The sequence below is a fragment of the Pundamilia nyererei genome, unplaced genomic scaffold, assembly GCF_000239375.1.
Source record: "Pundamilia nyererei isolate P.nyererei 1_Seehausen unplaced genomic scaffold, PunNye1.0 scaffold00005, whole genome shotgun sequence".
Classification (NCBI taxonomy): Eukaryota; Metazoa; Chordata; class Actinopteri; order Cichliformes; family Cichlidae; genus Pundamilia; species Pundamilia nyererei.
The window spans coordinates 4,594,143-4,606,972 of NW_005187406.1; the positions used below are offsets into that span (position 1 = coordinate 4,594,143).

The following is a 12,830-nucleotide window of genomic DNA, read 5'->3' on the forward strand; positions in this document are numbered from 1 at the left end:
TTTGCCATCTCCACTTTATGTTCAGTATTGTCAATAAATCACCTTCACATCTGAGTAAGTGCTGCATCTGAGTCCTCCTTTCCACTCTTCACACGACCGCTGACCGTGACAATTAGAGACACAAGGTCAGACAGGATTTTCTTTTTTTATTCATGAGAATTCAGTAAAGGGTACTGCATCTTAAGCAGTGACTTAATGTAATGTACAGGTATATGATGTGGCTGCAGCATGCATTAAGATTTCCCTTTGATCACAACTATGGCATCACTGCCCCCTCATTATAAGAGATTGGGCAAAAGCTATAAATAACATAACCTAAGGTCTGTATTTAATAAAACACGTTTTTTTTAACGGAAAGACATCAATTCCTGACAACTACAACTATACCATTCTGGAACCTGAAGCATACTGTGTTCTGAAGAATTCACATGTAATCCCATTTTTCATTTCAAAGTAAATCTAAAAATTTTAACTGAAGCACTAACAAAATAGAGGCACACTTTGATTCCTCCCAATCTCAACTGAATTATTTAGGATGCTATGCATTAAGCATGAATGTGTATTTGTGAATACATGCATCTTTGAATCGAAACATGCTTACCAAGGGCTTTTTGCCACTTCAAATGCCTGGAGAGGAGCAGGAGGCAGAGAACTGATCTATTAAACATGTTTCAGGACTTGTGCAGTTGGAGAAATGCATCTACTAAAGCAGTGTTTCCCAACCATTTAATTTTAATTAATTGGTCCAAAAATACAGTTTAATAATTACTACAAGTAATAAAATCATTGTTGGGCATCTGTGCTTTCAATGCAGTGACTGGTAGAGTAATTACTCTTTTATGTCAGTGGGTGGCAGTGGGTAGCACAATATCACCTTGTTAAGTTAAGACACAGTTAGTGATGCGCGCTTTAAATGACAGCTGCAAGACGTACAACAAAGGAAAAACTGCGGACTACGAACTGTGCCCTGGTCAAAATTCTAATCCAGAAGAGCCTAGTACCAGTGGTAGTCAAAAGACAGCAAAAACGGTGAGCTCGAGGCAATACAGTGAAAGTTATCTTTTGTTTGGATTTACTTTTCACTGGAGATCGGACTGCACCGACTCCGTTATGTTTCAGCTTTTATGCTCCTTATATCTGGAACAAACTCCCAGAAAGCCTCAGATCAGCTGAAACACTCAGTTTATTTAAATCCAGGTTGAAGACTCACCTGTTCTCAGTTGCATTTGAATAAAGCACCAAATCCGCACTTAAGCTTAAATGTCAAAACTTACATTTTAACTACTGATTTTATCTACTGTTCGGATTTTATCTGTTTTGATTTTATATGCTGTTTTGTTTGTTTGTTTGTTAATTAGTTAGTTAGTTTTTTTGCTTGTTTTAATCAATTTTAAATCATGCTTTTTATTTGTTTTTGTTTCTAATGTCTCTGTAAAGCACTTTGAATCACCTTGTTGTTGAATTGTGCTATACAAATAAACTTGCCTTGCCTTTGGTGTGTGGAGAAAAGCTCTCAAACAGTGCCATGGTCCCAAGCAAGCTTAAACGCCTGTATGTCTTTCTTCAATTCCTGCCAGAATATCATCTTTGTGTTCATCTAGACAGGCCCAGGTTTCACACTGAGTGAGTATAAACAAACTGAGAGACTAACTTGCCATTATATGTACTGTATTAGGCTACAATGTGTCATTTTGGAGCAAGTTTGGTTGGTGGTGTATAAAATGTGCCGCGACTCAAAAAAGGTTGAAAAACACTGTACTAAAGCTAGTAGAGCGAAAGATTGGCTCATTCTGTTTTAACCAAGAAACAAAACATGATCAATCCAAATTGTACCAACGATTAGGTATTCATAGCCACAGGTGTGGCATTGGTATGAATATTTCAAATAGCTCAATGAATCCAGCTGCCATCAGTTTCTTTCCTGTGCTATTGTCACAGATTTTTGTGTGATGTATCAAATGTATCAGCTGTGTCAACTACATTTTAGACAACACGGAAGTATACTAAAGTAAGGACACCATCATTCCCTACTGTTTATCAAAAGAATTAGTAAGCAAGCCAATGTCTTGCTTCTGCACTGCACTTTTATTGAACACTAATTACACAATAAATGTCATCAATCTCTTCATATTTTTGCAAGATGATAAATGTTGTATCCAGCATGGATGGAGGTTTTACTCCTTGGGGAAAAAAGTTAAAGCTCTCTGTTATGTAAGTAAAAGTGGAAATTTTTAATATGGCCATGTTAGGGATGGGGCCTTGGCCGGAAAGCTCTAGAAGCCCAAAACACCTTACAATTGGGCAGCCTATAAGAACAAAGCTGGCATAAAGGGAGGGTAGCCTCAAATTAAGAGAAGCCAGAAAGTCTTGTTTCAGACACAAGATGAACTGAGAGGCTGGTTTATTTAGTTGATGATTAGTTGATGTGAACACTGTGCTGGTGTATCGTTGTGAAGAAAAAGCTTAGCATAAAAGCAGAGCTGCTGATTTATCAGCCGATCTACATCCCTACCCTACGAGCTTGGAATAGTGACCCAAAGAACAAGAGCCTAGATACAAGGCAGAAATGAGCTTTCTCTGAAAGGGTGGCTGCCCTCTCCCTAAGAGATGCAATGACTTTAAAAAGACTTTATCCATTCAAGAGCCGCTCGTCCTCCACATCAAAAGGAGGCCATTGAGGTGGTTTTGGCATCTGAATTTGAATGTCTACTGGGCGAGCTGACAGCACGTCCTACAGAAAGGAATCCCTGAGGTAGATCAAGGGTAGACTGGACAGATTATGTTTCTAGGCTGGCCTGGGAATGCCTCTGCGTTCCCTGGGATTAGCTGGAGGAAGTGGCTAGAGATAGATACCTAACTTCTACCAGTAGTTTGTGTACTCTGCACACCTATGGTACCCTCTGCTGCATCCCAGAACGCAAAGCCTGCATATCGGAAGGCATTTATCTCAAACAAGCTGCATACACCTGGTAGCTGGGTCGGATCATGTTTAGACCATAAACAAAGTGCTCTGATGTATGCAGAACCAGACTGAGACCATCTCCTCCAAAGGGTCTTGGTGTGGTTGTTTAGATCCACACCTGAGTGCAAGCTGCAGTTTAAACCAAATAGACTAAACACTGCAGGTGTAAACACCCTGAAATATTGAATCATGCAAAGCTGCTATTACTCCAAATGGCCAAACTTTCTCTCTTTAAGTTGTCTTGGCTCAAGAACTAAATATTTAGACAAACTCAACATCAACTCATAAGTGGAACTATTAAAAAGTTGACTGACTCAGCATCTCCAGCACTACTAGCTCTTTTGCACTCACATTACACTACTATTCATACCACATATTCCCTTTCTTTATTATACACACTTGTAAACCACTGCACACATTAAACAATAATAGCCGCAGGCCTACTTGTTGTTCCTAGAGTATTTAAAAGTAGAATGGGAGGGAGAGCCTTCAGTTTTCAGGCCCCTCTTCTGTGGAACCAGCTTCCAGTTTGGATTCGGGAGACAGACACTATCTCTACTTTTAAGATTAGGCTTAAAACTTTCCTTTTTGCTAAAGCATATAGTTAGGGCTGGACCAGGTGACCCTGAATCCTCCCTTAGTTATGCTGCAATAGACGTAGGCTGCTGGGGGATTCCCATGATGCATTGAGTTTTTCCTTTCCAGTCACCTTTCTCACTCACTATGTATTAACAGACCTCTCTGCATTGAATCATATCTGTTATTAACCTCTGTCTCTCTTCCACAGCATGTCTTTTATCCTGCTTCATTCAATCACCCCAACAACAGATGGCCCCGCCCCTACCTGAGCCTGGTTCTGCCGGAGGTTTCTTCCTGTTAAAAGGGAGTGTTTCCTTCCCACTGTCACCAAAGTGCTTGCTCATAGGGGGTCATATGATTGTTGGGTTTCTCTCTGTATCTATGAAGTGCCTTGAGGCGACTTATGTTGTGATTTGGCGCTATATAAATTGAATTGAATTGAATTGAATATCTCAAACATAATTTAAAAACCTCAGAGAGATGGTCAACGATTCTAATCCAAGTGATTTACAATACTGGATCAAATTACACCAACAACAAAATGTGCCACATTCTGCTATGCTTTACATGTTCATTCATTCTTCTTTGCCTTGTTTTATCCCATTCACTAAATCTTCTGTCACGTCAGCCACTCCCAACCATTAATCAGTTGATATTCTCCGTGTCTCTGCACATTTGCATCTACTTCCTTAATTAATCCAGTCATTATTTATACCGCAGGTTTACTGTTTACCCTTTATCTCATCTCTGGGATTTCTGCAGCAGTTCTCTGTAGTCTGTTTGCATACTGATATTGTGGAATGATAGCAATGCCTAAAATAATTTTACGCATTCTATATTGTGTACGAGTGTTCACAATGTTCAGTGTCTGGTAAAATGTTCATTGTTTAGCAAAATAGTTGGTGGTGAGCAACGATGTTGTTTTGATTTTTATGACCACAAAGCCAGGCTGTTTTGATTGAACGTTCTCCTTAATATGCCTGACATTGTTACAGTGTAACTGTACTGTACTGGGCAATGAAATTATGTTGCACAAATCTGTGATTCTGGAGAAAATGGTGAGCATGCTCCTGGCTGCACTTCTCTGGGGTTAAAAATTGTGGACTGAGCTCCTGTTTACCCACTATGTTGTAGCTGGAGACCCAACTCTCATCCCCAGTGATGTGCTCTGACATGAAGGCTCGCTCAATTTGAAACAGAAATTGATCTTTGCTCTCCTTGGCAGAACAGGATTCCTAAGAAAGTTGCATGAGAAGATAATCTCCAAGGGGAGACTGCAAACATCAGGTATGGTCTTTGAATTTTGACAAGGTTGAATTCACGGAAGGTCTTGATTCATTCAGCCCTTTGTCACGCGATGAACCAATGCAAAATTCATGTGGCACAACAGAGTTTTTTTTTTTAAATGAGCTATTATCAGCTATAAATAAGATCTTTTTTGACAAGACTTCCAATAGACTGATATTGGCAGATGCCCACAGTTATGTGAAAAAGAAAGTTTTCACCTTGCAGACCATTTGCAGTAAATCCTTGCTGCGTCCGTGGGAATTAAAAAGGTAGCAGACAGATGCTGCTATTTGATTAACTCATCAGCAAGTATGACTACAGGACCACCTCTGGTCTGGAGTATTCAGATGTGTGGTAATACAATGCCACAATCTTCTCAGAAGTGGATGTCCCAGCAAATTCACTTCGAGGTCAACAGGCCTAAATGTTAAAGTTTGTAACAGCACCATTAGAACAAGACTGACAAGTGTGGCTTGTATGGAAGGGTTTCCAGAAGATAGACTCTCTAAAAAGATTACTGCAGCATGGCTAAAATTTAAAAGCTGCATTTGAGCAAACCACACGACTTCTGGAACAATGTCCTCTGGACATATGAGAAATGATTGACCATAATGCACAGCACCATATTAGCACAAACCAAGCACCAGCGATAGTGGTGTGGCTGATTCGAGCTAGTTTTGCAGCCACCGGTCCAGAGCACTTCACAGTCATTGAGTTGATGATGAACTCCTCTGTTGATAAAAAATATTGTGGACTCAAATGTGGGGACATCTGTCCAGCAGCTAAAGGCTGCTGAAACTGGGTCATGCAAGAAGACGGTGATCCCCAAGAACAGCAGCAAATCTATAAAACATGGCTGAATCCAGACATCAGCCTCACTGAAGTAATGTGGTGGTATTTTAGGGAGCTGTGTATGAATGAAAACATAACTCAATCAACTCAACCAATCCTGAAAAGAATGATGTAAAAAGCTTATGAAGTCATACAGAAAATAAATACCAGAAGTCACTTCTAGCAAAGACAATACTTCAAATTCATGAATCATGTGGCTATGCTACTCTTTAGGAATAATTAGCATGTTGTTGAAATGCAAATTTAAATGTCTGGTGTTGTGCTTAATTGTTCTGTGGAGGAAGTTCTTCTCTAAAAATAGAAGATTAATTCCCACCTCTGAACAGATGCCCATCTCAGCAATGGAAATGAAGCATAATTAAACTTCCAAGCAGCTATCAACCTGCTTGGGAGATTAGAATAAAGAAAAAAATGTAACGCACACCTTCCACATTCATATACCACACATCTAAAGGACTGGAATGAGCTTTTGGTTTGTTCATCTTCTGTGATGACTAAAAGGACAACAACAACTGCTTCCAAAAAGGCAAAAGGTAAGATTTCAAATAAAGATAAAGCCCAAACCAAGAGGAAATATCCATAAATTAGTCAAGAAATTAAAAAAAGAGGTCCCCCAAAAATAGAGCCCAAACACCAATCATCAGATCACCAAAGGACACTGAAAGATAAAGGAAGCATTGATTGAGAGGATGCATGTAATGCTAAAATAAAATATTGATTATAGCTTAAACATGAGTTTCTACACATGAACCTAAAGAGACATTTATCAATAGCTTTTGTCTGTAAAAGAATCATAAATAAAAGCAAAGCCTGACAAGGTCAATCTTTCAATAGACATGAACTGGAACCTTTCGAAAATCTTTAAAACCGGGCACCCTAAATGTCTTTGAAAGTTTTTTGGAGTTGAACGCACTATTACTCTAGACATCTAACCAAGAGCGGTGTCTAAAGTATAAAAGAAAAAAAGCTGTCAATCATCTTTTGTACAGCTTGCTTGCAGAAGCATTTGCTGATATCTACAGCATTTACACCTTCCTCTGCTCCTAACCCCATTAAGGTGAAGTTAAAGAAGACTCAGTGGCCTTGAATGCAAAAGAAGCCTTTAGATTTGAACCTATAATGACACCAGGAGCCCAGAGGCTACAATCATCTTCACCTCTGCAGCTGTTGTACTGTGCAGGAAGACAGAGATTCTGATATTAATCTAAAATAAAACATAGTTACTCTTTTGATCTGTTGTGAAATACTAGTACTGGGCAATCCTGCAGTTTCTTTATATTTTGCTAGAAAAATGGGAAATAAGTACAGCTTATTATTGAAACACCCAAAGCATAGTGTTCAAGGCAAAAACATACTAAAGAACTTGAAAATCACCATTTGGCAGGATGACTGCTATTCTTCAACACAGCCTGAACTCTCTTAGGCAAGCTTTATGTACTTTATTTCAGAAATAATTCTACAGACTTCATTTCAAAGCTTTTCTTTGGATGCTGGCAGGTTTTTTTTTTTGTCTTTTTCATCATGACCTTTGAGGCATCTTTGTTATGGTTTTGGGGACATCAATCCATGACTGACAGTGTCCCATTGTGTGTTTTTCCAGGAATTCTTTTTTTGGGAGTGTATTTGGGATCAATATCAATATGACAGATGTTTTCCAGGTGGTATTGTACGGTGGATAAAAATGTAACGGTACTTTTCTGTTATCTGTATCATCTGCTGAGACTGCACTCAGTACTAACAAAGAAGAACGTAGCACGAACAGCAAAACAGGAGGACGGAAGAAAATGGGAACGGAAATTTTTAAAAAATGTGAAAGCATTTCAAAGAAAACAAACAAAGTTAAATGCAGGCTGTGCAAAAGCAGAGATTTCCTTCCATGATAAAAATGTAAAACTCTGGCACCCTGGAGCTGTGACGTCACCTCAGCGTGGGTCAGTTTTAGAGAGTTAAGTTAGTGCGCCGTGTTGATACCTTGTTTTTGGTAATGTTTGTACAGTAATGTCTATGTTGGCTTACCTGTCGGAAACTTCTCAGGATGATGCTTACTAAGCGAGCACCATTTGTGAAATGTGATAGTTAACCGTTAAACAGGAATAGCTCCACTGTCTCCTAGTTTTAATGAATTTAATTTGTTGTGGGGTGAGACAACAGGATGATCTTCACAGACTTGAGCAAATGAGCTACTGGAGCCTATAACAGGAGGTTTGCCCATAGGAAGCAACCACAAGAGTTATTGAAATAATCATAGACTAATCGACTACTACGAAAAATTGGCAGTTTAGTCGACAACCAAAATCTTTAGCTGCAGCCCTGATCCCTCCATCAAACATGTTGACACTGACACAGTCTAGTTCTTGTGCAATGTAACATACTTCTACCTTTCCTCCCAGTCATTCTTCCTTAAAAATAGCTTCTTGACAGCCATCCTTCCACTGAATGAGACCATATCTGATGATGTTTCAGTAGACAGCAGATGGATCAACAGAAGGGCCTGATGCATCTCTCAGGTCTTTGCTAGATTTTCTCTTCTTTCCATATACAGTTCGCCCTCTGTAGTTTTTTAGGCATAACATTTTTTATTTTGTAATATTTTAAGTACACAGTGGACGCCATGCTGAGATATGCCAAGTTTTACCAAATAGCTCTTTAAGAATACCTTGTTGGTGTAAAAGAACAATTTTATGCCTGTCAAACTGTGTTATAATTGGTATTTTTGTAGATTCAATTTCAGAATATATTTATTTATTTGCAAATAGAATGGCAGTACCAAACTCCGAAAGATATAATGTAAACCTGATTGAGTAAGATGCCTGTTTTCAATGCTTGAATAATTCATAGGTCAGTGTTTAAAAAATCCTTTGGAAATGTTCAACAATTCATGGAAAATCTGTGGGAAAAAGTGCAGTCACTGTCAAAAGAAAACTTTCAGAAAGCCTGCTGCTCACTAACACAAGTCTGTGTCCCTGGAAGCAAAATACGAAGAAATTGTAATTCTCTACTGCAGACTAGCTATGTTGCATCCTGAATAGCACGACGGGCCTGCAGTGACTTAGAGCACTTTTGATGGGGGCTGGTCTTATGCTCCTTTCTGTTTACTGTATTGGCTGACTGACTTCAGTGCCCTCAGGCAAGCCATGAGGGAAACTAACTGATCCATAAGCCACACCGAAGGTAGCTTGAAATATATATTTACTCATTTGGTGGACTTGGCGACTAAAGCAGGGATTCACTGTCAGTTTTGAGTGTTTTATCACTTTTGTCACTTTTTGTCTCTTAACACATTTAGCAGCCATTTAGGTGCTGTCCTTACAACAGTGAAAATGAAACATGTTTTACACTGTATAGAAATGCCTTTTTATCTTTAAAGAAACCAACTGAATAACACGGAGGTCACTGTGACAATGACGGAAATAAAGAGGAGTGAGTGAGTCAGTAAGTGACTCACAGGAGCATACGCAAACACGAAGGAATTCAAAATATAACTCCATCTTCCAAGCACTTTGCAATCGCTCAGCAACATCCAAGGTGAAGTCAAACTGTTCCTGGTAGCAAGAACAAACTTCCCAAAGTTTTATGTCAGCAAGGAAAACAGTGTGGTAATTAATAAGAATACAGGCTGCACTGTTCAATTTTCAAAGACCAGCCAATGCTAATGGTGACCCACTGAGGTGGCACTTGTTTTATTTTAGTACCTATAGTTCTGGTGCAGTGTGCTCTAAAAAAAAAGCGTATGTTGCTTTGTATTTTACAAGACTATAGCACTAAAGCAAGCACATGCAGGTTACTGCCACAACTTAATATTCCATAAAAACTGTCTCAGAGTTTGAAATAATGTTTTGTGTTTAATCAACGCCTTTGGGCACTGCCATTTTTGTTGTCTTGTTAATTAATCCGCTAGATTTGCTGGCATGCAATTAAAATGAGGTGCTAAGTTTGTGCTACCCTAAGAAAATCCCAGATTTGTCTTTTCTTTTTCAGATTCAGCCCTTATTAGATGAGTGTCAGAGAGGGGCTGGAAGAAGAAGAACCCAGCTTTAAATAATCATCCTATCCTGGGTAATTTAAAATTGGCATTACCTGCATACATATTTTTATCTTTATCTGACAAGTTGTTGAATTCTTATGTTAATGTAACTTTGCCTATTTCAGAATTTCTTTTTTAATCTTATAAATAAATAAAAACTTTACATATTAATGAGTCAGGCCCTTTGGGTCACCTTATATTGCATGGAAGGAAGGTATTTTTCTGTTTCCTATACTCATACTCAGGATATCTAGACGTTTTGGTCCAGTTCAATCAAACTCTGCTGTTTTTTCCCATTTGATTTGGGTTGTTTGAGCTGGCAAAAAAGCTGTCAATCAAAATCTGACTAAATAACTCAAGCAGAGAGACCCTGCTTTTCAGGCTGTCTCTATTCTGGTTTGACTGTATGCTGAAAACAAACAATATTTTTTTAAAGAGAAAAAGAAATCAAGAATTAAAAAAAACCCAAAACCTTTGTAGGTGATCTATGATAAATGACAGGAGGTTCTGCACTCAATACCTCTTAAAAAGTCAATGAAATGCAGCATCAACACTTTGGGTATAATTAAGATTTTTAAAAAGTCCTTGTTTTCTTCCTTCCTTCTACCTGACCATTACTTTTCATGAGTTACGGTCTTGACAATTGGTGCTGGTGAAGATTTATTTCTTAATTGGGTTCATTGTGACACCAAAGAAAAATAACTACATAAGGCTTATAATTAGCAGCATGACTCGATTTCATTTTCACCATTTGCTCTGGTAGTCTCGTTCGAAATCAACAATGTGTATGATTCAGCAGAGCCCCTGCTGTGCTTGGAATTCATAAGAACGCAGAGCGACAGTTAACAGCTTTTCAGTGCAGGAATAAACAGAACATAACATGTGAATGAAAAGCGAACTTATCTAAACTATTACCATTACCAAAAATAGTACCAATGGAGTTTCCCTGAAGGCAAGACGCATGTTTAGCGCGCCACAAACGCAACAAACCAGCTGCTCTGAGCACAGTCGGCACAGTATAAACAAGCACTAGTGTTGTATTATCCTAGTAAGAACTTATAGGTAAGTACATGTAACAAATGTTATACAAAGCCAGTATATCTAAATATATTGTGTATTTAGCTAAATACCGAAATACACAGACGTTCACATTAACCACCTACATTGAGGATCCAGCCACAACCTGGTGCCTCCACCAGACAACCTGTGCAATCATCTTTAAATTGAAAGCGATTCATCAGAGGTTGAGGCTGTTGCACGTTCACCTCTGGATGACCAGGTGTTTGTTGTAACCTAACAGCAAAAAAGTCTGACTAAACCATATCAGACAGTCTATTTCCCTCCAAGTGAGCCAGCATTTATGTTTGCTATTTTATGTTATGTTTTTGCTGCATTTATTTGCTCATTAATTTTCTACCTTCGTTAGGCAGTTGTATATGTGGGGTGTCACTGCTCAGTTGCTATAATATTACTCTGATATGTTAGAAAATGTTTCTTACTCATGTTTTCTGCAAAACAGTACAAAATTAGACGTGTCTCTGTCTTGCACGTTGGAAATTATAATTTATGTTAATTACAGAACAACCTACCCATTATAAACCGATTCAGACAAGTGTGACAATTTACAATTAGTATGTAGGACATTACGTTATAAGGGAATAGCATTCGGAAAGATGATTGCTTAAAGGAAGGTTTAGTGTTGCAGCCAAGGATAATTTCCCAAGAGCTGTCAAGATGAAAACACCATTCAGCCACAAGAGCACCCAGTGAGGATTACAGGTGGTGAGATAAGGCAGGTAGAAAAAGAGAAACAGAAAAAACAGGACAGCAAAAAGAGAGCCATCATAGAAGCGCCAGGTCAGGTTTCAGACAGCCAACCAAATGCAGTCGTTTTTCCTCGATTTTGCTTTCTAATGCCTGAACCTCTTTTGCAACTGCAACCAAATCATGCCTTTGAAACAAAGAGACTAAAAAGGTTGCAGCTACAAAGACTGCAGCCCAAAAAACAGCTGATGTGGGTATATGAAGGGAGGCTTGCCTGAGAGATGTCCAGCTCTACCTATGCTGATGGTCATATCATCAGAGTCCAGGAACTGGAACGGGGTATCCTCTGCTTTTTCTTTGTGCCACTTGGAGTCAGAGGGCAGAGCCAAGGCACTGTGGGGGTCCGTACCAACACCCTGAAGATGACAGAAAAAGGTTTTAGCTTTGGTTATTGATTAGCGTAGAGCTGTGAATGTCTGTATACATTTGAGTTTAGAATGTTTTGCAAAGTTGACAAATCAACAGAATGAATTATGCAGAAATGCAGTGCATATAAAGAGACTCAGTGTTCAGTGAGCTGTAGATGAACTTTCTTAGCATCACCATAACATTTTCATTAGTATTTCTGATTTCAGTGAAGTATTAGAGATGCATGTTTTCTAAATATATTTGCCCTACCTAATTAAAACTGAATTGTATATAAAATCGCAGGACCATCTTTTAGGGCATTGTCACTAAAAATGCTTGTTAGCACTCTGTCTAGTGCATCGCTTCACATTGTTGACAAAGAGCTGACATGTTTTTCTACTCTGATTAAAGTCCAGTGAATGCTGTGTCTGAAAATGATATAGGAAACGTCACACTGTTGTTGTAAAGGGAAGCAATTCCAATTAAACCACCATTGAAGCTCAAAATTAGCATACATCTCAGCTTTGGTTGGAGACAAGTGAATAAATAGTTCAATTTAAGATTACATAGACCCTGAAGGGAATAGAAATAGAAATGCTTCAAGTGCAAAGTAAAGGGCTTAGCATGAAATAACTTATTCAACAAAATAACAGCAGTGATGAACTTTGTAGCCTGCATGTTTTTAAAACAAATCTGGCTTGTGTCACGATTTGTTGAATAGAGAAGTTAAGACCCAAGTGCAGGACGGAGGAGGCAGACCAAATTAACAAAAGACGAGCTGTTTATTTAGGCTAATCCATAAAAGCTCAAAACACAATCCATGCCATGAAGCACAATATCTAACAGACCTCAGGAGAACGTGGAGGAAAATCACAGTGGGCAGGATAACAGACACTGCAACAACAACTGAGGAAAAGACAGGACTATTTATACACGCAAGGTGATTAGGGAAAT

The 12,830-nt window shown here is 38.7% G+C and overlaps 1 protein-coding gene across 2 annotated transcripts in view; it reads right to left on the bottom strand.

The window, feature by feature from the left end:
• Positions 1 to 12,830, bottom strand: part of slc39a11 (solute carrier family 39, member 11) — a 174,776-nt gene that overhangs the window by 53,853 nt on the left and 108,093 nt on the right. Inside the window, exon 5 of one of the 2 annotated variants that reach the window (XM_005721849.1) lies at positions 11,764 to 11,884. In XM_005721849.1, the coding sequence (XP_005721906.1) occupies positions 11,764 to 11,884 (121 nt within the window). Of the gene's footprint in view, positions 1 to 11,742; positions 11,885 to 12,830 lie in introns of both variants that reach the window. The other variant, XM_005721848.1, reaches the window with a different exon arrangement.